The sequence below is a fragment of the Mycteria americana genome, chromosome 17 (assembly GCF_035582795.1).
Source record: "Mycteria americana isolate JAX WOST 10 ecotype Jacksonville Zoo and Gardens chromosome 17, USCA_MyAme_1.0, whole genome shotgun sequence".
Taxonomy (NCBI): Eukaryota; Metazoa; Chordata; class Aves; order Ciconiiformes; family Ciconiidae; genus Mycteria; species Mycteria americana.
Window position 1 is genome coordinate 7,350,196 of NC_134381.1, and position 25,288 is coordinate 7,375,483.

Here is a 25,288-nt window from a genome sequence, read left to right on the forward strand (position 1 = left end):
AACAAAACCTACGAAGTGTCTAAATTTTAGATTCTTTTTAATTTGATTCCTTTTTGTTGTAAGATTGAAAAACGCTTCCTGTTGTGGTAGAGGGTTGATGTGCTATTATTTGCCCTGATGCCTCGTTACTTAATTTTTATGTACTCCTAATTGATTGTAGTTCTTCAAGGAAAATAATTTTTTCCTGGTCTTTAATGCTTTAGGAAAAATTCTGTGCCATTGTTGTTACACCCCTGTTGGTTACTAGCAGAAAACCTATAAAAACTGTTTTGAAAGTAATCAAAGCTTCAGGTTCTGTAAAGGCAAATACCATGAACAAGAAATGAGAAGTCTGGATAATGAAATGCTACGTCTGAGATTTTTCTTGCACATTCTTTAGGATTTTACAGGGTGCCAAAACACTCTTGCTACTGTACTGATAATACTGAATTTCCTGTGAAACTTAAGGGTTTATTCCTGGCAATGGCTAAAGAGTAAACTAACGTTCTAAAAGAATAAACCATATTTGTTAAGTGTAATCTTAATTTTTTTTTCTAGCAATGGAAATGAGTAGGGATTAACACATCTCTCTGCAACACTGAAGAAATACTACAGATGGCCATCATGTGCTCTGACTGTTCACTTAATGTCTAAGTTGGCTGAATATATGTAATGGGTGTCCATTTTTACTTGATTTAATTTGTATATGCATATAAAGAGCATTTAAAGTTAGACATCCACCTTGGATAAGAATGGGAGATTCATTCTTATTAAACATGTCTGTATCTCATTAATTCCCCATGGCTCCAGTTAATCCTGCCAAGTGAAATTTGTCACAGGTGGAAGCTGAATTCAGGCTTTGTGGCCTGAATTTCTAGGGTTAGAATATAGAGTTGGCAGCAATTTAATAAAGGTGAAGCTACTGTGCTGGGGCTGTATGACTTAAATGACTCAAAGGTTATTTTTATTTTTAAGTTTAATTGCTATAAAATGGAATCTTTTGTCTGTAATTTCTAGTGCCAAAGGAAAGCAAATACATCTATGTGTGTGTAAAAACAGTTAGAAAGGCTTGGTTTTTTTTAAACAGATTATCTGTGTGCTTATTCATACTTGTCAACATAGTTTTTGTCCCTGTAAACAAGCATTATCTGAATCAATTTCTCAGTTATTTACGCCGTTCACTTGAATCTGTAAGCTTCTCTTTGTACCACACTCTAAAACAGGTGCATAATGGTAGTACTTTGTTTATTGGATACTGTTCCTGAACTTTGAAGCCATGCTTTTTTTTTTTTTTAAGAGACTGAAATCAATGAAATAACTTCTCTGATGTACCTTCAAGATATCCTTCTGTTGGAAGGAATTAAAGTACATTCAACTATTACTTGATGTTACCATTTCTAAGAGTCTTTTTCAAAAGAATCAGTTACTAGTCCCCAACCCAAACTCGGCATCGTCTTTCACGGTGAGGCTGATAGTGCTCGCTTCTCCTTTTATGGCTATCAGGTGCCCAGAGCGCTAAGAGTGACAGGAGGTCACAAGTGACTCTGGAACAAGATGCTTGCTTCCTCCGCTTATTATTTATGCTTAATCTCTTGCCCTCCTTCTCCTGGATTAAAAATGGAAACTTCTAAGTATTTTGATCATCACCTTCTCTGAGTGAATGTGCTCTAGTGGAGGGAGTCCTGCAAGACATAACTCCCGCTGCCTGCTAAGTAGCTTTAGCTTCTTGCCGCAGCAGAGTCGGTGGGGCTCCCGCGTCCCCCAGGCGCAGCCGTGCCCGCTGGGGCCGGCTCTCCCAGGCACCGTGCCGCCGGGAAGCTGCGGCAGCCCCGCTGCTACCGGCAGGATTTCTGCAGCACCCGACACAGCTGTAGCAGCGCTCCCTCCGGCTGCTCCTGCGTGCTGACCTGGGGGGGCTGTTCCCTGGCCGGGAAGGGACGTAAAACAGGAGAGCTGGCCAAGGTGAAACGCGGAGGGCTCCGGAAAGCGAGGGCATCCTTCCCCTGCGCTCCCCCCCCGCCCCCTTTTAGTGCTCGCGTAACCGCAGGCAAAGCGGCGAGAGGCTTTCCTGGAGCCGTAATTCGTCTACAAGCCGGTGCCGCACACGTCCCTTCTCCGCGGGTTTAGCGGAGGACAGGGGCTGCGGGTTCAAAGGCAGGGCATGCCTTAACCCCCGGCACCGCCTCCGGGAGGCGCCCGAAAGAGCCCACACGGCGGGACCCCGGGACCGCCCCGACCCGCGATCGGAAACGGCGGCCCGCCCGCCCCCCGGGCCGGTCACACGCTCCCCCTTCCCGGCGGTGACACCACCTAGGCAGGAGCCGCACCTGCAGGGCTGGCCCGGGCCCGGGAGCATCCCCGGCACCCGCAGGAGTCGTGTCCTGCAGGATCCTGGAAGGGCTGGACAGGCATGTCGTGCTCCCAGCTGTGACTCTCATTTTCCCGTGGAACAGAGGTTGCCGAGTGGGCAGGAACTGCTGATCCCACGCACCAGCCCCCTCTATCCGCAGGATTTGCAGGAGACAGCTGAACAATACCCGTGGGATGGGCTGAGGCCCCAGCTGGGATGCTGGGCAGCCAGGGACATCTTTGACCAGGGCAGAGGCAGAGGGCTGCAAGGCAGGAGCACGCATCCTCCTTGCCGCCGGGATCACCCGCACTCTGAGGGCCAGCCATTGACCAGCCCCATCCCTCCAGGCTGGGGAGCTCGTTCAGCCAAATGGTCCTCGGCCACCGCTCCAGCTCCCCAGGTTCCCTGGACTGTCCCCCCAGCCCTCCCCTGCCTCACCTGGAGGGAATGGGACCCTAATGAAAGAGGGGGAACCCCGAGGGCAACGGTGGGCAAAGCAACATCCAACGCCACCGAGGCCTCCCACCAAACCTCTCTCCAGCTGATCGAGCCAAACAGAGCCCAGATCCCTGTCTGCTGGGACAGGCTTTGGCCGCTGAAGGTATGGTAAGTGTCCCGGCTCCTCTGGAACTCCACCCACACCTACTAGTTTGACTTTCCCCTTTCCAGTATTTCCACTGAATGAACAGTCTAATTAAAATTGTTCCTTAAACACTAAACAGAGCCTGGACCATGTTACAAACAGCAACAGGTTCCAGAAGGGTTTATATTAATCTAATACACTTGCTTTATTAACAACAGGAGCATGTTCAAAGGGTTTATAGAAGTTTAAGGCTTTATTAATTCAACTCAGTTAAGCCAGATTTAAATTTTACATTTTTCTGGTGATTTCCTTTTACTAATTATTCAGTTGCAGATCATTTACAAAATGCTTATGCTAGAAAAAACTGTTCTAATTAAATAAAAGGAAAACATTTATGTTTATTAGAGTATTTCTAAATTTGTATGTGGGAATACTATAACTTCTGGACGCCTTCTGACTCAAAAGTTGTGTATTGCTCCAGGACTGAAAAAGCATATTAGTGCACTAATAATATTATGCAACACTGCTGAGGAGGGATCTTACACGTGGTGGTCTTTACCACCTGAAAGCAGTAAGTATCTTTTTCACTTGTTTTAAAGACTGGGCCTATGACACAGTGCATATTGGTTCTGCATGACAGGATGGCAGTACAGCAGCATGGTGGTTTTTCACTCATGATAGCTGGGGGATTACTGCCAGCCTTGCCAATGCATTTGGGTTATTTTTCCACTCAAATATTTAGCTGAAAACCCAGATCCTACATGTAAAGGGGCAGTTCTGCAGAGAAAAAGTTAGTCAAAAACCAGCACTGGAGACAGGCATTGCTCCCTTTCCAGGGAAGCATCCTATCTACAAGAGAGTTGCAGTTTGCTCATTCCCCTACAAACAAACGCCAGTTACGAGTCAATTTGGAGAACTAAAATTGGAAACCACCTGATCGACTCAGCACAGCAAACTGGGCCCAGGCTGAGGCCAGCCGCGGGGATTTTTCCTCACAGCGCCCAGCTCCCAGAGGAGGTGTCAGGGACCAAGCGGGGCCCGAGTTAAGGACATATGTCACTGTGTATGTCCTCGTACCGTCCCTTGGGCATGAACCCACAGTTTTTGTGCCTACCAAGAACACAGACAACCTAAAGCCTCTCCTTCCCCAGCAGCCCAACGCGGAGGGCGATGTCCACGCTGGGAAGCGGGAGGTACCTCAGTCTCCTCAGCGTCCGGCCTGTCGCGCCTCTCTCCTTCCCGCCGCCATCCCGGGCGCGCTGCGGGACCTCGCTGCCAGCTCTCGGCTGCGCATTTCCCCTCAGGGCGGGCGAAGGCAGCGGGACGACCTCCTGACAGGGGTGGGAGCCGCGGCTGGCCGAGGACCACGCGGGGCAGGGCCGAGCGGCGCGTGGGGAAGGGGAGGCTCCCCGCTCCCTGAGGGCCGCCCGCCGGCAGCTCTCCCGGGCCCGCACCCCGCGAGAGGGCGCTGGCGGCGGCACGCCGCTTCCCGGGAAGGCTGAAGTTTGAAAAAGTGCCGGTTGCTGGCGGTGCCGTACGGAGCAATGGCGGCGGGGACCCCGCAGGTGAGCGCCGCGCCGAGGGCTCGGAGGGGCCTCAGCATAGCGGGCGGGGCGAGCCTCGCCTGAGGCGAGGGGACTCCCCCCTCCTGGGCGGCCCCCTCTGCCCTCCTGGGGGCCTCCAAAGGGTGGAGAGGGGCCCCCCCTCCATCCTCCCGCCGGGAAAGCACAGCTCCCTGCTCCGCCGGAAGCCCCCGGCCCCGGGGAGAGGGCGGCGGTGGGGGGAGCGGGGCTTCCCCCCGTCTCATCCGCCTCTCGCGGTAGCCGCGCCCCGGGGAGGTGGGAGAGGCTGTGCGAAGCAGGTGGGAACCCTAAAAATGTTCCTTCTCGCCTCAGGGAAATGGGGTTCGGGCCAAGTTGGTGCCCGCTGAGGAAATCCCCTCTCGGCATCGAGGAGTTGTGGGAGGCGAGGCGGCTGCTGGGGCTGGCACACGGGAGCCGGGGGAGGGCAGCCAGCCTCCGTGCTGGGAAAAACATTCATTTCTGGAATAAGCTCCCCGGAGTGGAGGAGGTGCCCTGCCCTCTTTCCTTGAGGCGTTTCAAGCCTAATCTGGGAAAGAAGGGATGGAGAGACCGGCACAAAGAGCACTCGCTGCCAGCGCTGCAGCCCGACCGGGTGCTCCCCATCTCGGTGCCTCCTGGGCTCGCTGCTTTCCACCCTTACCAGCCCTTGCGCAGCTCGGAGTCGGAAAGGGGACTGGCTCCAGACAGGATTGCAACTGCCTTTTTCCAAACCTTGCTGTGGCTTTTTCTCATAAAGAGTGAATGTGGCTAGCGTGAGTCTGTCTGACACAGGCCTCATCCCTGCAGCACCAAGTTGCCATGAAAGGTGTGATTTAGAATGTCCTGGTGAACACGTGTGGTCTGCAGGGGGGATGGCCTCCTCATTGCTAGCTCATTAAATCAATTTGTAACTCAATTTCTGTGTCAGTGGTGAAACTCTAAGGGCCAGGTCTGCTCTGGGCTTTGTGCAGGTGGAGCTCATTGCCAGGCTGGGCATAACTGAGGGGATGGGGTCTCCCTGGGCTGCAATCCAAAGGACTAAGTGCAACTTTGATACTGCTGAAATTTTTGCTAGTTAGGAAGCAGTCTAGACACTTCGGTATGACATGAGTCTAGCGGAAGCCCTGGGTGAGTTCTGGCAGCCCCACTACAAGTACCAAAAGCAAGCTAGTTTAAGTTAGCGTGCATATTTCTCTGCAAGCTGTAGGCATGTTTCGGGATTGCGTTGGAGACATACTCTGAAGAACTGACCTTCCCTCGGAACCCAAGAACAGCTGCAGGATGGGCTGTGGCAGTATCCCAGCACCCCATCGAAATTCCTAAAGTCAGAATGCAAAATGGATCACCCCAAATGCAAATTCAGCTTTCCTGTCCTCCTCCGTAATAGAATATTTTATCTTTCTGGTGCAAACAATGCCAAGGGTATGGCACGCTCTGATCCACAGAGGGGAAGAAGGATCCAGTAAAATGTACTGTGCTTACATTCTAAGTATATCTAGAAAACTAGCATGGTGCATTAACTGGTATTCAGACTAGCTTTGGCAGAGGGTGATGTGGAGGAAAATTGACCTGAGAACTGCCCAGACTGTACCTGTTCCCTGAATCAATACCCAGGTCCTTGTATGCAGCACCCTTTATCGGCATTACTCTTGCAGCACTACTCATTCCATTGCTCTGGGCGGATCAAGGGGGTGGATTGCTTACGCTCATTTGCATAGTTTGCATAGAAAATAAATCTGTATGCTTTTTCTAATTATTTAAATGAGAATTGCAACCAACGAACTCCTTTTAGTCACTTGCTACAGACTGGATAAAGAGCTTTCTGATTTTCCAACTTACAGCTGGTAAAGGTTGCCTGTGACTCAGGAACTCCATGATTCAAGTTCTTCCTCACAAAACTTTGGATGTTTTTCAAAGCTCTGCTTTAGTTCCTGGCTTTACTAATTGGGCGAGAACTTCCTGGAATCAGGATGTTAATCTGAACCTTTTTGTTTTGTTACCAATCTGAACAACTCCTATTTTGGCTATTATGTATCTGTTGCAGACCCAGCTTGGTTTTAGGCCAACTTTAAAATAGATTTTTTTTCCTTCTTCTTTAATTATTTGGCTATTAGACTGAAATTGTAGCAAAAACTGATTGAAGATATTTGGTTGGATCTTTGAGATGCATAACAAAATATACTAATGTGATTAAATAATTGTTTCTGTGTGAGTGGCATAGGGTTTGGATGCACAGCACACTCTTACAGTGCAGTAATGCATACGAGTAACACAAACCCAGTGTGGTTTATTGTTGGAAATGTGGTCAATCGATTAAAGAGTGTGAAAGCAAGTTGGGATTCCCGAGTTCTGTCTTTAGTCACTGAGGTGCTGTGTGACATTAAGTTGGTTAGTGTAGTGGAGCTTGACTGTGCAACTGTTTCTTTTGCATTTAAGCGGGGAGTATGATGAGTCGTTAATGTTAGGTTATTAATATATGAATTGGTCTGAACGCCTTAAATGCCTTCTTGTTGAAGAGAAAAGCGTAACCTCTTGCTTGGATCTGTTTGTTAGGGTGCTAGGTAGCATCCTCATGGATAAAGCTTCTGCAGCTACTGTCCGAGTTCAGTGCTTATTTGGTCAGTGAGATATACCTGTGCTGCTACTGCCTATACTGTGTATGTCCAGAGGCTGTAAACAGAGCATCTCTGTCCAGAGCCGTTGATGAGGCATGTATCACTAGAACAAGTAGTATTGAAAATGATGTAAAATAAAGCCCAGAACAAGCTTGAATGCTACTAATGCAACTCAAAAGAATCAATGTTTTAAAGCAGCCTTACTGCTTATAAATCACAGGCAGAATGGAGATTGAGACAACAGACTGGTTCCCTTTTCAGATACAGCAGAAAGTTAAACTTACTCTCTTACTCGCTCATTTGTAGAGACAGCTGTACGTTTTACATTTTTCTTCTCCAGGGGTAACAGCTGAGAGTTAATACATGCTTGTGACAGGTTAGTTGAGATGTGTCTGAACAGTCTGGCACCAAGACATACTCAGATAAAAATCTACCTCATACTAGTAAAAGTTAATGTTGATCAGAAGAAGGGCAAATATTGACTGAGCTTTGATACCTGGAGAACAAAGATGTGTGTAGACATTAAATAACAAGGAGACAAGTAAGATGAAGGTTTTTCTCCGTTATGGTTTAAAACCAAATTAAGCCATGTTAAGATCAAAGCTGTGTTCTGTCCTCTGCAATTTAAATGTAGATCTGGTGGTCTTGAAAATTTGGTGAAAAGGTTGGCTTCAGAATCTGTGTGAACTAATTTCTAAATGAAATGGAGTGGAATCTTATGAGGGTATTGCTATATCATAAAAATGGTCGAACTGTATTATCTCTGAAATCCTCGTGCCCAACGCTGCTTGATTGCAGGGCAGCTGTCTCTTGCAGCTGGGCAATGGTGTGAACTTAATGGATCCAAGCTTCCAGCAAAAACTGGAGGGTGAGAAGGAACTACTTCGCCGTGCCATACAGAAAGAACTGAAGATTAAAGAGGGAGCAGAAAACCTGCGCAAAGCAACAACAGACAGAAAGAATCTTGTTCATATAGAGCATGCGCTGAAATCTTCCAACCGAAAACTGGAGCAACTGCATTGGGAACTTCAGGAGCTTAATGCAAGGATTGTAATAACAGACAAAGAGGAGAGTAAGACAGGTAGGTCTTGGGTCATGATTGACAGGAAAATTGTGTTATAGTTCAATATTTATATATATTTAATTGATATATTTTCCTGTTGAGGGCTCACAAGTAGTGGGAGTTTCTTCTGTTGGTATTTAGCTGATGAGGTGATCTGTGCAGTAAAAAGTTGAGAATGGGGCAATAAAGGTGAAAGTAGGCAACATGAGAGATCGGTGTAGGGAGAAGACCAGCTGACAGTGCTGGGCATGGACAATATTCAGAAGCATGCTGTAGGTGGAATTGAAGAGATTTGAATAGAGTTTCTGGGCAGTTGAATATTCAATTTTTTACTCATTCACCCTGTAAGATACTTGGAAGAGTGCCTGTTAGGACAGGTTCATTGATACACTAAAAAATATTTACAGATAGGAGCTAGAGCTTCATTTGAAACAGTGCTTTTCAGTCAGTTTTGTAGACAAGACCTGTTTGTACCTTATTTTATAGCCTAACCTTTTATAGAGTCACCTATCTATAACCCAGTGAAACGACACAGGAAAAGATGACTAATGGTATTGATTGTATTGTTTGTACAGATGGATCTGTATCTCCAGATCCTTGTCTCTGGGAAAGAAACCCGGACCCAATGGCAAGGAAGATTGAAGCTCTGAAAAAGCAGCTGCATGTTGAAATGAAAGTGAAACAAGGAGCTGAGAACATGATCCAAATGTATTCAACATCCAAGGTAAGCAGGAATAAACAACCATTTGGGAACATTGATTCCTGGATCAAAATTTGTATTTAAAGTCTATACACAAACTCTCTCTTGTAATTGGTGTGTAAAATTCATTCATTTGCAAAGCTTGCTTGAATGAATCCTATCTCTGCAGTTTGGTGCTCCTCATAGTTACAGCATGTCATGTTGCTGCACAGGGCAACCAATACTCCAATTATGCATTGGACTTGCATGTTACAGATTTCAGGAGTTTAGCAGGAATCAACAAGGAATTGGATGGCACATATTTCATTTGTCAAGAGCTTAAGCCAATCTATAATTACTGGATGTTAGGAAAAGGCTTTTTTGAAAGTGTAGTTTATTCCACTTTGGCCTGTGATGTGGTTGCCTATGCCTTTTTCTGAAGCATCTGGTGGTGACCACTGTTAGGGGAGTCATTAGACCGGACAGACGGGCATAGTCTGGCAGTTTTGATCTTTTTGGCAGCTCTTACGTGGGAGATGCTGATTGTGCTTCTGCTCTTGAATGCTTCTTAGCGGTATTAATGATAGAGTTGGGAATCGTGTTGTTTTAACTTAGCTGTGTAAATCCTTCTGTAGTCTCAGTGGGAAGTGCTAGGTACCTGGAGAGTAGGTTGTGTTACCATTCTAGAACAGATGAATGGCCCTTTGGAGAGACCTACCTCTCCCTACCAGCTACAGGCTCTACATTACTTCTTCAGTCTAGTGCTTAACTTAGCTGGCTGAATGCCAACATAGAGATTTTAATGCATCTAACCTCAACACTCATGGTGACTCTAGATTAGAGGCAGAGAAAAGTATCTCATAGGAAGTGACATGGTAGAAGTGCTATCTCTAGAAAAACTGTTGCAAGCCTGGGAAGGTAGTGAGGGCAGTATAAGAGTACATTCATTCAGTCACTGACTTGAGGAAAGAAAGTTTAAAAAGCATTGGTATTGTACACTGAGTTGGTGTGATGTTTTGATATGGCTAGGTTGTTTAGGATAGAGCACATTCTCTTTACATGAGAAAAATTTTCAGAGGTGTACTGGTTTCATATTCATCCCACTTTTTGTGTTTGGCATAATCATATTTAAAAGTCAAAGGATAATAAAAAAAAAAATCCAAGCTTATTATGAAGCTTAATTCAGTAAGACCAGCAGTGTAGAGGGTTGTGATATTTTTATTTGTTCAAAACATCTGCTCACAAAACACTGTAAGCACAGTTGGCCAGTGAACCACAAGCCTCAGTGACTGCAAGGTTTGGTATTAACTGGACATGTCCTTGACCTGTCCTTTCCCTCTACAAATAAGAGGTAGTGATCTCAAAGTCCTTGATTCTCAGCGGTGTCTCCTTTACATAACTGCTTATGTATGCCATTTCAGGATCATTTATGACCCTTCTTGCAGGTATCACCTCATCCTCATATGGGAACACATCATCGTAATATGTTTTTAATGTGCATGGTGCTCAGCAGATGCTTCAGGACAGCAAGACAAAGATTGAAATAATCCGCATGCACATTGTGAAAGTATCTCAGTCAGCAGGAGGGATGGAAGATACAGTGGAACCAGCAGGTGAGGTGTTTTAAGTAACTGAAACAGCCCAGAACAGATGCGCCCAAAGCCCCAAGATCCAGAATACTCAGTTAATTTTCATCCTCATCACATTTTATCTCCAAAATGGCCAGTGAGGATGGGGACCACCATCAGTGCTTTGGAGCTGCGTATTGAGGAGCTGCGACATCACCTGCGCATTGAAGCCGCTGTAGCTGAAGGGGCAAAAAATGTGCTGAAGATCCTAGGAGGGAGTCGGGTACAGGATCGCAAGTTTTTGGCTGAGGTAAGCACTTATTCAGGCCTTCTTGAGAGGGTGGTTTCATGCCTCAGCATTAGTGATTTAGCATGAATGAGTAGAGTTAACCAAGAGTTATTAATTTGGGAAGTTCCTGTCTCTCTGTGAGGACAGACTGATTTGGATCACTTTCCTTTCTAGGGATAACATTCCTTGCTTTGGTGAAATTTCTCAGGAACATCCGAAGTGACACTGATGGGGTGGTCAGGATCTATGGGAAAATATTTTGTCTTGTTCCTTTATTAGTAAGATGTTATCTAGTCTTTTTTGGAAGCTTACTCTAGTAGTTCATAAGGGATTAATAGTACCTGGACTGGGGCTGTACATTTAAAATTTCTGCCTGCTTTCTGTTCTACTTCATATTGCTAGGCTCAGGGTCGTTTGCAAGAGTCCTCTCAGAAGATTGACCTGCTGCGCTTGTCCTTGGAACATCAGCTTAGTGAGCTTTCTCCTGATCACCCAAAAAGAGCACTCATCAAGCAGGAACTAGTAAATACTTCCTCCCTAGGAGCTCAGCATGGCAGCATCCAACCCACTTCAGTCATCAAACCTACAGCCCTTACAGGTACATAAATCCTGCATGGCATGTTGTTGTGAGGAGGACAGAGGGAAAAATGAGTTGCATTTCTTCTCATTGTTGTAATGCCTCTAGTTGTATGGACATTTGATTTTCTAGGAACTGGACTTATTTCTTCTAGGCCAGCCAGAGCTTTCTGATCCTATGGATTTGCAATCTCTTAATCTGGGGTAGATTTGAACTATTAACCAAGAAATCATGAATCTGAGAAATTCTTGGACCCCTGTCAGGACAGTCTGACTGGAATCACTTCATCTTTTACATAATATTAATTCTTTATTCTCCTAAAATTCCTCAGGAACATTGGAAGTGAGACTGATGGGGTGTCAGGATCTACTGGAAAATGTTCCAGGACGTTCCCGAATGACTAGTTCTTCTCCCATCTGTGGCAGCCCAAGTGATTTGAGGTCCCTTTCCCGAACACGAGTTGGCCTGGGTATCCATGGCCGTAGTGTTGCAGGAAAGTACCTGCGGAATGAAGAGCCTTGTAGTGAGTATGGGATTCCCTGTTGAATTGTGAGTGGCATGTGGGAGCATGGGGGCTTCTCATCAAGGTACTAGGTTAGCCTGGTATGAGGGTATAACAAACCTGGTTTCTGCAAAACAGAGAGAAAATGAATCGCATTATACCTAGTCCTCCTAGTACTCTCCTGGAAATAACATTTGATTGGGATATTCACCTTCAGCGTGAGGGATTTTCTTTGGTAAAAGATTAGAATCCATGTTTTCTCCTCTGTCCAGATGAGGTTCTTGCTGTGCTCAAAGTGGACAATAAAGTGGTTGGCCAAACAAACTGGGGACCAGTTAATAACCAGGCATGGGACCAGAGCTTTGTCATTGAGCTGGACCGGGTAAGTCTGCCCCAGATTCCCTGTGTTGTATTTATTTTTCCATTTCACCCTACCTGATTTGCTCATCTAGCTGCCATTCCACTTGATTCAACTCTGTGTTGGTGCTGTTCCCATGTCCTTTTATGTGCCAGTTACCTTAGTCTTCCTCTGAAGGCAGTGCATCTCTGGCAGAGATTCAGCCTGAACAGCATCTGTTGTCCTCTCCTTATCTGAGCAGTTTTATTTCATCTTGCCAGCAAAGTGGCTCTCACACGGATTTCTGAAATGGGGAGCCAAGACAGCCATCTCCAAGAGGGTCTTTAGCTAGGAAGATCTGAAAACGTCAGAGAAAGCAGGGAACAGAAGGATTAAAGAAGTTTCTTATGCATCCTGTTTAGTTTGCTGAATTTTTATGACAGCATGTGTGTGCCCTTTCCAGAGCATGTGGCTGTATGTAACTCTTCTGCTTTTTTTTTTTCCCCTCCCCCACCACTCACCCATCCCACCAGTCTCGTGAGCTAGAAATTGCAATTTATTGGAGAGACTGGAGAGAACTATGTGCAGTGAAGTTTTTACGTTTGGATGATTTCCTTGATAACGAACGTCACGGGATGTGCCTCTCACTTGAACCCCAAGGAATGCTTTTTGCAGAGGTATAAATGTCAGCTTTGTTTCTTTTTCAGAGAACTCTGTCTGTTTAGGGTGCCTGCCCTGAAAGCAGTTGTTCAACCCAGGATACAAGGAATGGAAGGAGAAATAATCTAGAAGGGTAGAATGACACCTGAAATCCTTTTGCATCAATATCACATATAAGAATAAGGAACAACATGATATAATAGATGTACATATGCCATAGCCCGGAGTGACTTTTCAGCTGCTCCACTGTAATTATATGTGTGTGTGCTGTGAAATCCATTGGTTTTTATTTGCTTTCATTATGAGTCATCGGTGACACTTTAATTAAACATATGGCTTAATGGTCCAAATTGAATCACAGAGACTGTAGAACCAGAGATACAAATTCCCTCTGGGTATGCTTATTTTATCATCTTTCTGAGGCTAATAATAGTTTGAAGTGCCATCAATGAAGAGATCATCCAGATAATCCCTTAAAAGCCGCAGTACTTTCTCGTTTATGTTGTGATGAAAGTTCCTGTGGTTATCTTTCCAAAAGTAGGATCTTGACCTCATGTACCAAAATTTGCCTCCTCTCTCCCCCTTCTTGTTTATTGTGGTTTTATTTTGTGGGGGTTGTTTTTGGTTTTTTTGGTTTTTACTTCTGTGCCATGGACTACTACTTTTTTCTTACCCTACAAATGGCTGTGTTCTTTATGCGTGGCTTTACAAATTAGATTCATTTTGTTTGGGCTATGAATTGGTCTTAATTCTGGGAGTTTTCTGTATTTCATGCAGCAGAAAATTCCAACATCTAAAACCACAGTTGAAGTAATAGATGTTTAGAGGGTGAAGCTAGAATAATGCAGTCTAGAGTCTATGGGAGTGACTCCTAATTTACCAAACAGATATGAATGGAGAATTTGATGGGAGAGCAGGCATGTGTGAAAGTTTGTGTTCACAGTATAAATGAAGAATCCTGACAAATCCCCTTTGCTTCTCTGACAGGTGATGTTCTGTAATCCTGTCATTGAGAGAAAGCCAAAACTGCAGCGACAGAAACGCATTTTCCCCAAACAGAAAGGTAAGCTGCTGGAGAACTGACTGCTTACTATCTAGGGTGTGTAGGTGAGGTCAGGGGATTGCACAAGCGGGCTGGCATGCAATCCTATCCCATTAAATTTGTGAGACATTAAAATGCTTGCTAATTACTGTGTGTAAGTAGGTGGGCTTTATTAGAATGTGAAAGTTTGTTCAGTCCCAAGAAGTGCAGGCAGCCTGGCTGCAGCATGGCATGTAATGTGATGTTGTTGTGGTGTTTCTATTCACAATTAACATTGTTAGGAAGATATAATTACTAGTTATTTAACAGGCTTCTTAGCAAGATCCAGGACTCAAGCTGTACTAATTTAACCAGCAATGCTGTTACTGATGAACAGATATTGGAAGGTTTTCTGGAAAACTCTGAATTACAGAAGACTGTAGCATGAACAGGCTACTGATTGTCTGTCAAGGCTTCAGAGCTGGCATCTCAGATTAATAGTTTAGGGACTGGAATAACTTGCATACTTTCTTTTTTGTCTGCAAATTCTTTCTTGTGAAGCTGAGTAAGGTAAGACTTTACATACTGAGAACTCCTGGCAGTGGGGATAAATGAGATTTTATATTTATATTCTTCAGAAAGTAGTAAAAATAATGAAAACATCCCAGATGTTTTACTCTTTTTAAGACATTTTCAGCAACTTTCTGTTAACAGGCTGCGTGATTAAAATGCAGTGTTGAAACAGAAGAAAACTGACTTAAAATAAAATCAACTTTTAATGTTTTATGCAATTTCTACTTGAGGATTGTTATGATATTATATGGAGCTGAACGTAGGTGAAATAGTAGCTCTGTTTCATCATCATCATTATTAAACTTTCTTCCCTGAAAAAAAGCCCATTCTCCCTAGGGTGGGCTACCTTTTTGAGTAACCCACAGGTGTTTGGCCAAAAACGATAATTTAACAGTACATGAGATTGTAATTTGTGCGTTGTAATCTCACTGGTGTTTTGACTCTGACTCCTCCAGGGAAGGAATTTCTCCGAGCTCCTCAAATGAACATAAATGTTGCTGCCTGGGGTCGTCTGATGATGAGTTTCCTCCCTCCATGTAGTTCCATGAGCACTCTGAGTCCCCCACTTCATGATCCCATTCACACAGACTTCTCTCCAGTTCCCCCACAAAGTCATGTTGATTCAATGTCCAAACTGAGTAGGTAAGTCATGTTCTGAGTGTTACTGGATGACACTCTGGAATGGGTGTAGGATGGATCTTAAAATTCTGTTGTACCTTACTAAGGTGGAGGAAGATACTGATGTGAAAATTGTATCTGTGGAACTCAATTCAGGATTTTAAGAAAAGCCAATGCTACCTGAAGTGGTGTGGTTTTAGTGCGGTGTTCAATATGCTGTGGCTAGCTCTGATGTATTGTTAGCAGTTGGACTGATTTCCAGAATTGCTGTCCTAACAAGCAGTGTGTTCCAGAGCCAGGGGAACTTCAGCAGCTTTCTTTTCCTCTGCAGCAAGGTCTGTGGGCATAAAAGTGGTGATAAGTAAACACTGTGATACAAAAAAAAACCCAACCAAAAGCAGATTGTCAAAAGTTATTTTATATACACAAAAAAAGTATTGGTTCTGCACTGCAAATGAAAGAAAATTCCACTCATTAAATGTCTTCACCAGTGTAGTAACTGAACTCTATGCAAGGTCACTCTTCTTTCATGAGGTTACCTGTACCCCAAGCACTAGCATAATGTAGCACTCGGAAGGTACATAACTAAGCTTTTAAATATGCTGTAGAAGAAAATTCTCTAAATAATAATTTTTTAAAGTTGTTGGAATTAATTTTTAGAGAATTAATCATTCTCTGAAAGAGACTATTCCTAGTGATTCAGAAGACCTAGAAAAGAAAAAAAAAATCGAGTGAACTACTGTGTTGCTATTCAAATCAAGACTTCCTTTAAATTCTTGACCGTAGTGACTTATTCAGCACACCTATGTTTCATTAATTTTGTAGCATCAGAGAGCTAGTGCTGGAATGTGAGTCTAACCATCACCAACTTAATAGCTCGTTTTCTTTTCATTAATTTAGGAGAGTATAAGTCTTGTTGATACTTCACAGACTTGTGGTGTGAATCAGGGAGCCCTGTTGTCCAGTGTATTGGACTGAACTAAACTTTGCTAATATAGCAGAGGTCATCCAAAGGTGTCTGTGTATAATGTTCTGCCCTAAGGCAACCTCCTTCAATTTTGTCTTACAAATGCAGCGACTTTCCTGTGGCTAAGCTTACATTTGCTGATGAAGCACCACCCAAGCCTCCACGCCTTTTTCTGATGGCCAACTCCAAAGAATCAACGCCATCTCCTGCAGATTCTCCGGTAATCATCTGGGCTAATAGGGAGACTTTTCTTTGTTGGTTGGTATTCTTTCAAGGCCTGGTTCTTCTTATTTGTTTGTTACTGGAGAAATTAACTATACTTTAGGCAGGCGCCTCCTCATTAGCTGGCTGATCTCCAGGGATTCGGAATCCAGTGAGATATTTTGGCATGGAGTCTTCACGAAAGTGTTGCACCTCTTTTTTTGTTTGGTTTTTTTTTTGTTTGTTTTTTCCCCCTCCTTTTTCTTCTTCCTTCTTCTTTCTCCTTCTTCTTTCTCCTTCTTCTTTCTCCTTCTTCTTTCTCCTTCTTCTTTCTCCTTCTTCTTTCTCCTTCTTCTTTCTCCTTCTTCTTTCTCCTTCTTCTTTCTCCTTCTTCTTTCTCCTTCTTCTTTCTCCTTCTTCTTTCTCCTTCTTCTTTCTCCTTCTTCTTTCTCCTTCTTCTTTCTCCTTCTTCTTTCTCCTTCTTCTTTCTCCTTCTTCTTTCTCCTTCTTCTTTCTCCTTCTTCTTTCTCCTTCTTCTTTCTCCTTCTTCTTTCTCCTTCTTCTTTCTCCTTCTTCTTTCTCCTTCTTCTTTCTCCTTCTTCTTTCTCCTTCTTCTTTCTCCTTCTTCTTTCTCCTTCTTTTTTCTTTTTTTCCTGTCTCACTCTTTTTTATCTTTCTTGTTCTTTAATTAGTGTCGTCCCCCCCCTTTTCCTTTCTCTCTCTTTTTTTCTTCTCTCTCTTTTTTTTTTAAATTATAAGTTGCTTTTCTTGGAGAAGCAAAATGGGAAGTAGGTCAGCATTGGGACTTCAGGGCAAGAGTACAGAACAGGTGACTGCACAGAGAAAGCAGGAAAGGAGGGTCGGCAGGCTTTTAGGGCCAGATGAAGTTCTTTTTCATTAAATAAACTGGGCAAAACCAAGAAGAGCTCTACTTTTTTGACAGGAAGGAGCAGGAAAATTGTTTTGAGTAGTATGACCTGTGTTCTACTACATCTTACCCTTTCTCATTTGGCTTTGGTGATAGAGGAAACTGCATTCTCTGATCATTGTGGCTCTTTTTGGGACATAAGATGCCTTTTTTCTCGAAAGGAAATGTTTTATCCTAGACTTTTAAAAGCATTTATTTTAAAGGGTTTGGCCCTATCAAGAAAATATTATACATGGGAATAGTTTTGTGTGACCATAGACAATCTGTTTTCATGCTGTTTCCCTCCAAGCAGAGGCGATGACCAACGGCAAGAACTTGTCTGTGGTTGTGCTGGATCTTGACAGAGGAGAAAATTTGGATGTGGGTGTTCAGGTCTGACTTGGTGATTCCAGAGGATGACGAACTGTAATTTTCTTTCTGTTCTTAGTGTCTGAAGAGATTGCATGTTGAGGAGAAGTCTTGCAGCTCTGCACTATCAGAATTTCCAATCCAGGCATCTCCAAGGTAACTGTGAACACCATGGGCTGTCTTGGGTCACAGATTAAAGAGGCACTGAGCTGAAATTTTTGAGCATGCAGTCTAAAATTCTGCTCAATATATGCTTTGGTTTCTCAGCAGCAGACTCTTAGGGCTGAGTGTAGACAATACTATGAAAAGTCTGCTCTGAACTTTTCTTGTCCAAATGTCTGCTGCGCGTTATCTGCTTATTAACCCCAATACTTAGCCTATTGATAGACTGTACACTACAATGTAATAGATGACTTTAGTAGGAGGTAAAGTTGCTTAACTGTCTTCAAGTGCTTCCTTGTATTTGAAGCTTTATGGTGTAGCGTATTTAGACATCTGCATTCTAAGTAATACATTTCAGAAATACTTTTGGCATCCCTCACACTCTTCTGTTTCTATTGATATGCAAGATACTCTGTCTTTCATTACGTAGGGAGGCATAAAACAGTAAGTTGTTTATAGTCTATGGCAGTTATATATACACAATTTGTATGTAGCAAGGATACACAGTAGTAAATATATCAAAAACAGGACAAGTAAAAAAAAAAAAAATTAATATTGTTGATCAAATACTGACCAAAAAAGCACAAATAGCAAAATCTATCTAAGCTGATCTTGCAGTTCAGATCATAGAATTATGCTCGTAACTTCATCATCACTTTTGAGGGTCCCATCTTCAAACCCCTGTAGTCAGGATGCAGTCAGGCACCTACCTGCCTTCTCTCTGAGAAGGCTGAGGAAGGAGTGGAGTCCTTCATGAGTAGATATGAGCCCTTCATTTCACTCAGTGGAAGAGTATGGAGTGTCTGCTGTCTTTTAAAAATGATCCTGAACTAAAGCTTTTAGGGTGTGGGTTGTTGTGGTTTGGTTTTTTTTTTTAAATTCTTTCCAAGCAATGCTGCAGCCTTAGTTTCCTTGGTAACACCTTGTGGCTGACATAACGTTCTATAGCATCTCTTTATTCAGCTACTTTTTTCCAGCAACATCTTATGTCTGTTGTCTCACCATGTTTCATTTCCAATTCCTGTTTGAGAACATGTCCTTATGCCCTTGTCCTACTAGCACTTGGTATACATGTTCATGTCTGATTAACACAATTGCTGTTGAGCCTGCTGAAAGGAGTGTAGGCAAAATTGAATTTTACTACCCCAAGGATGGGGGTCAGGGGGAACTAATGCTGTTATGGGAAATAGCAAAGAGAGCAAGCCTTGGAGAGTCAGAATTGTTGCTCCTATTGCCAGTACAGATGGAAGTCAGACTGCTGCCACTGGGAGCAGTTTCCCCACCTTACGGTTACCTGCTCCTTTCTTCAGTGGCAGAACAGCAGCAGCAAGCCTAAGTTTTCAGGATTTCAGCCTAGGTAAGGAGTGGTTGACATAGCTGTTCACTTTCCCTTTTGCTACACAGAGCTTCTTCCCCTAACACAAATACACACTCCTTTGTTACCTGTTTATGCATCTTTTGGGTATTGTCTCAGTAATTCTTCTTTGTTTGTCTGCAGGAAAAGGACAGTTCAGCTTGAGGATTTTCACTGCATCGCTATGTTGGGACGTGGCCACTTTGGGAAGGTAGTGTAGAAGTGTACACGTTGTGGAGGAGATCAGTAGGACTGTGGTTGTGAAGATGGGCCTCTGGCTCAGAGTCTGAATAGAAACGTTGCAGTACAGAAGAGATTTGTTGCAATGCAGATATACAAAACAAACCCAACCCAACCACACAAGCAGCTGATAACTCCTGTTAACAAGCAAAACTCCTGAAGATTTGTGGCTTCAAAGCCTGGAGAAAACCATCCAGGGAGTGCTAAGTCATTTCATAAAGCACATCATTACCGTTCCTTTCATTATCATTGTGATCGCTAGTGGAATAGCTCTGTTCCCAAAAACTGTATGCATAGTTGCATGCTGTGAGAGCTCTGAGGTGCTCTTAAAGCACTCGGCCAGCTCTGATACTACTGTTTGTGAAAAGAATATAACTTATGCTGACATCCTTCTGGACTGCTGCAGCGCAAGGAGCGGAAAAAAAGTGCTCCATTTCTGGAGTTACTTGAGCTTGGTTTTGAGAACGACTGTCTGGAGTGGACGAAAATAGTTTGCGTCAATGGGAGTCAACGTAATCCGATAAGGAAATAACAGATTTGTTTGAAGTACAGGTTTTCTGTTCTTTCAGGTACTGCTGGCCCAATACAAGCCAACTGGGAAGCTGTATGCTATCAAAGCCTTGAAGAAAAAAGATATTATTAGGAGAGATGAAATTGATAGGTAAGCTTTGTTTAGAGATGGTACTATTGCCAGAGGCTACATTAACACACCTGTAATCAAATGTTAGTAGGTATGATGTGCACTAGTCATGGTACTATTAAGGTTAACTATTAAGGTTAAATGTGACCTTAAGGCTTGGGTAACTAAAATCAGGAATAAGGAAACTTAAAACAGTGCCACTTTCTACCTTCTGGTGGAATAACACCTGAAGAACACTCTAAAACTCAAGATTTGGAAGTATGTAAGATAAATATTGTATTAGTCCTACTTTTCATTTCTCTAACTTAAGATACAAAGATTTTCTTCTTCATCCTGTCTTTCTCAAAACAGGTTTTTCTGCCAAGTTTTAACATTGACATTTTCATTCTTGAATCCTGGCAGCTTGAACTGTGAGAAGCGAATATTTGAAGTGGTCAATTCTTCTGATCATCCATTCCTTGTGAACATGTTTGCATGTTTCCAGACACCTCATCATGCTTGTTTTGTGATGGAATATACTCCGGGTGGTGATCTTATGATGCGCATACATGAAGATGTCTTTCCAGAGCATATGGCACAGTGAGTTAGAATTAGTCTAGTTTCCAGGCACTATAAATTTTTAACTTGGTTCTCATAGATATTTCCTGATAACTATTTCTCTCTTTTAGGTTTTATACAGCCTGTGTAGTCTTGGGGCTCCAGTTCTTGCATGAGAAGAAAATTGTTTATAGGTAATTGAGCAAAGAATAAAATATAAGACAGTTCAGCAACTTGAAAGTTTATTTTTCCTGTAGCTATATGTCTGGAGCTCACTGTCTTGCTGGGGTTTCTAATCTTTCTGTCTGTCTTTATTTTCCCCATTGCCTGTTGCTATCAGCACGTTCATCATGCTTACAGTAAAGAAAGTCATCTAGAAGTTATTCATCTGACATGTTGCAGGTGATTCATCCTCTGTGACATGTCAATACATTCTGGGGGGCACCTGTAAGTCACTGCTTTCTTTTTTACTGTGATAGTCAAGTAATTTGTCATGCTGTTGTGGGATGCTCTTTTCCAGAGGAATAAGCCCCACCCAGCTCTAAGCTGCTTTGTGAGCCTTTCATTAAGAGGAAAATATCAATAAATTAAGGGGAATCTTCCAAATAATACATTATTTAAACCAAATGTAGACTTTACTCAGTTTAGATTTTATTCTCTTTATTGACATCTAGTTTCTGCCTCTGGCAAAAAAAGGTGTTGGATGGCCATCCTCAGAATTCATCCACCATTTTCTTTCCTCTCCTTTGCCTGCAGGGACCTGAAATTGGATAATCTGCTTTTAGATGCTGAAGGATTTGTGAAGATTGCAGATTTTGGATTGTGTAAGGAAGGTGAGTGACTTTGGTGAAGCCAGAACTGAACCATCAGAACCAGTTTACGATCTGGGCTTTAGTAAAGTGTTCACAAATACAGGTATTGAGGTGGCTGTGTGTAACTTGTATTCATCCCCATCTTAAAAATAAAACAAAATCCACCAAAAATAAAACAAAAAAACCCCCAACAAACCAAACAACAAAAAAACCTCAGCTGTCTGGCCATGACGAACTTGGAAAAAGTACTTCGTCCTTTAGTCTTCGGAAACTTATGAAGGAGTTTACAACATGCTTGTTTGCTCAAAGGAGCCAGAATGTAGGATACTACAAAATACATACTTGAGTAAATGAGCAGTGGAATCTGCGTGAAGTTTCCATGGTTTTGCTGTTTATTTAAGTATTGTCTGTATATTTCTTATTTGGAGTTTTTAAGAGGCCTCAGGTTTCATCCTTCCTTATTGGCATTTACAAGCATGGATGAAAGCCCTTGCCCAGTTAACTACATTAGATTATCAAGTGATAATCTATGGCTTTCAGAAGGTGAGACTGCATGTGAGCCATTGAGTAACGTGTGCTGGATTTTACAAAAGTCTCCTTTTCCTACAGGAATAGGTTTTGGAGACCGCACAAACACCTTCTGTGGTACCCCTGAATTTCTGGCTCCAGAAGTCCTGACGGACATCTCGTACACTCGGGCAGTAGACTGGTGGGGATTGGGTGTACTCATTTATGAGATGCTTGTTGGTGAGGTAAGACCACCTTTCTCTAAGAGGATCTCACTAAGCAGTCTTGGGGAGAGTAGTACCCGACCACCTGAGATAAAATTTTGCCGAATGTAGCCAACTATTTATTAGTACTTAAATTACATTTTTCTCATTCGTAGTGCTTGCCAAACACTAATTAATCCGTACAACTCCCTGCTATTCTCATCCCTATTTAATAGTGAGGAACGGGTGCTATGTGGCTTAAATAATAAAGTGTCACAATTGCAGTCGCCGTTCCCTGGAGATGATGAGGAAGAAGTCTTTGACAGTATTGTCAATGATGAAGTCCGGTATCCACGATTCCTTTCGTCTGAGGCACTTTCTATAATCCGTAAGGTAATGGGCTTGATGGGTCTCTGGGAGCCTGAGGAATTTGCATTTACTGTGTAAGTGGATCTAGAAGGACTCTGTTAGGACGGGATAGCATTTGTGTGTGTAATCTGGAGTTGCCTACACAGACTAAGGAAAGATTTAAAATTTAGACATATTTTTCCTTTCCTTCTCTTTACATAAATGCTATTCTTCTGTCTAAGGATGACTAAGCAGGCTTCTTCCTGAGGTCTGTCGCTGCTAAGTCTGAAATGGAGAAATGTTGATTCAAGGGCAGGAACGTCAGAGTCATTCAGTGGAGATGGCTTGATTCAGTTTTTGAATGTGACCTAGTAGTCGCAGGTGCACAATTGAGATGCTTCATGCGGTTTATAGCAGGTATCTTATTGATGTTGGCAAGTTGTTTACAAGGAACTAGGTCTGAGCTATTACTAGCAGATGATGACCTTGCTGCAAAGTGAGAATGAGAAGATACTGAGGGGTCAGTCCATCTCCTTTCTTTTGTTTTTCTCTCTGGAACATTATTTCTGTCCATCCTTGTTTCCATTGTTTAATTTTGAATTGATATTTCCTGCAGCTTCTCCGGAAATGTCCAGAGCGTAGACTGGGAGCAGGGGAAAAAGATGCAGAAGAGATTAAAATCCAGGCCTTTTTTAAGGTAGGAACTCACTTTATCCCTCCCCATCATCTCTTGTGTTTGAGCTGAGGGTGATCTGCTTTGTCGGTCTTGAAGCATATTTCCATTAGTTGTCAGTGAGATCTTAGTGGCAGCTTCTGTTACACCTCATTGCTCTATTCAGGAGTATGTGTTTCAATTCATGTTTGAAATGACATCCCCCAAGTGTGTTTTCTGGGATCTGTAAGCTTCCAGAGCCAGTTTGTTATTTCTGATTGTGCTGTTTCGAGGTACAAATACCTACCTTTTGAGCCATCAACAAATGCCCCTTTTTAAATCAAACTGCAGCAGTCACAGATGCTGTCTAGTGATCACAATGATTGCCAGTCAGTCTATTTGATGGCACCTGCATTTGCAGGATATACATGAATCCTAAGAGAAATTGAGGTTAAAGACACATTTGCTTTGGGTCAAGGGTATATGTCTGTTCCAGGCAAAGGTGTTGCCATTCCTCATCATTACCCACCTGCCAGAAGTTATTAGCCTTACAGCCCCTGGCTGACTTTGCACTGGAGTAAGAAAAGAACTTGGATGTCAGCAGAAATTGCTGGCAAGTCCACAGATCCACCTGGCCACAGCTGCACTTCAGTTTTGTCCCTCCTAAATATAGTTTGAGCTGTAACTTTGTTTCTAGGTGTTCTGAAGAACAGCCTTCGACTGTATGGGATCTCTGTACTACCTGGCCTGCACCAACTATGCTGTTTGTTTTAGGCCTCTTTTCAATTTTCTCTCTCTCTCTCTCTCTCTCTTTTAATTAGTAGAAATAAGACATGTTGCAGATGATCTGGAAGGGAGGCTGCAATCCTTCCTCTTACTTTCACATTTCATAAATAATCTTAATGTCAATCTGGCGTGTTCGCTTCCTTCTCTTACAGGAAATTGATTGGGACGCCCTGTTTGCCAGGACTCTGAAGCCCCCTTTTGTGCCCACTTTAAGAGACCCGACCGACATTAGCAACTTTGATGAAGAGTTTACATCACAAAAGCCAATCCTTACTCCTCCAGAGCAGGTTGCTCTCCTAACCCGTAAGGAGCAGACTGTCTTCAAGGACTTTGACTTTGTCTCCAGACACCTCTTGGATGTTTGATTCCTGTGCTATAAGAAACATCAACAGATTGTTACCAGCTTGAGAGAGGGTAGAGAGGACTTGGCATGGGCAATGGAAAAGTCAACAGAATTCGTAGAACTGGTAGTGCTGATGACCCCAGGATGAGAGTGCCCTGCAAGCTGAGTTAACCTACTGTGTTTTTTTCAGCCTCATTTGTTGGAGGGATACTGGATGTCAATTATCTTTAAGGAGTAATTAATGTTTGACTGGATGTATCTTCTGCTGCCATTGAATACAGGTGGAAATTTGGAATTTAAGCTGGACTTAATTTAATGAAATAAAATCATCTTTACAACCCAGGTTACTCTTTGCAAAAAGCCTAAGTAGTACAGCTTTTTAAAGTTGCATAGTAGCAGGGGGAATGGCCACTTCTCACCTATTTTCTAGAAAAGATATGCAGCATTCCCTCTTTGTAATGATTTTATGCCCATTCCCACTCATAAGTATGTGTATGCCAGAGAATGAATGGATTTTAACACAACCAAGACAATGATGTTTGGGTTTGATAATGATCCAAGTGATGTATCTTAAGGAAAAGGAGTCTCTCTCTACTTCGAGGATGCTAAATCTTAGCTATTGTTTTTAAAGATATAAAAAAGCTACAGCTTTGCACATGCTATTTTTTGGAAAATAAAAATACCTTTCCTTATAACAAAATATCAGCTTTTCATCTCCTTTGTGTTCGCTGAATGTTTCAGATCAGGGCCAACCATATTCTGCTCAACAGGCAGGATTTTATTTTTCTCTGTAAATGTCAATAGTAATATTTTCTTTCTTCCTTCCTTCTCACTCAAGCCGTCTGTGTACATATTGCATGGTGTCATCAGCTGTCACATACAAATGATTGCAGTCAAATTGTCTCTCCACAGATTTTATCAACGTGTATATCCTGTATCTTTTTTGGGATAGCTAAATAATGACAGTGTTAATATTGGAAAATCAGTTAAGTTAAAGGTGATTTTACTTGCTTGGTAACATATCTTGTAATTATACTTGATAAGATACATTTTCTTCTCTTAAATTTGTCATGTTAGCTTGCTGGGCAAAAAAAGGAAGGGTATCTAGAAATGAAGCATCACACTGACGACAAATAGGGACACAGCTATTACACTATTCCTCTTTCAGTTTGTCTTCAACAGAGGTAGACAGAAGCTGAACTAACGCAATTGTGCTATATCTGGAGATACGGTTCGGGTGCAGCTAGAGTCGTCTTTATTAAATCAAGGCTGGTCTAAGTGCTT

General features: G+C 42.9%; 1 protein-coding gene across 1 annotated transcript; it reads left to right on the top strand.

Annotated features, from left to right (window-relative positions):
- Nucleotides 1-4,090: 4,090 nt before the first annotated feature.
- Nucleotides 4,091-24,766, top strand: PKN3 (protein kinase N3). Its single transcript, XM_075519595.1, has 23 exons — nt 4,091-4,477; nt 7,888-8,170; nt 8,728-8,876; nt 9,967-9,985; nt 10,328-10,444; nt 10,558-10,709; nt 11,091-11,286; nt 11,597-11,788; nt 12,040-12,149; nt 12,638-12,781; nt 13,752-13,827; nt 14,814-15,000; nt 16,052-16,163; nt 17,500-17,576; nt 19,081-19,147; nt 19,746-19,837; nt 20,219-20,395; nt 20,485-20,547; nt 21,110-21,186; nt 21,775-21,917; nt 22,161-22,268; nt 22,840-22,920; nt 23,814-24,766. The coding sequence occupies exons 1-23, from the start codon at nt 4,457-4,459 to the stop codon at nt 24,024-24,026; spliced, it is 2,856 nt and encodes a 951-aa protein (XP_075375710.1). The 5' UTR covers nt 4,091-4,456; the 3' UTR covers nt 24,027-24,766.
- Nucleotides 24,767-25,288: the final 522 nt, after the last annotated feature.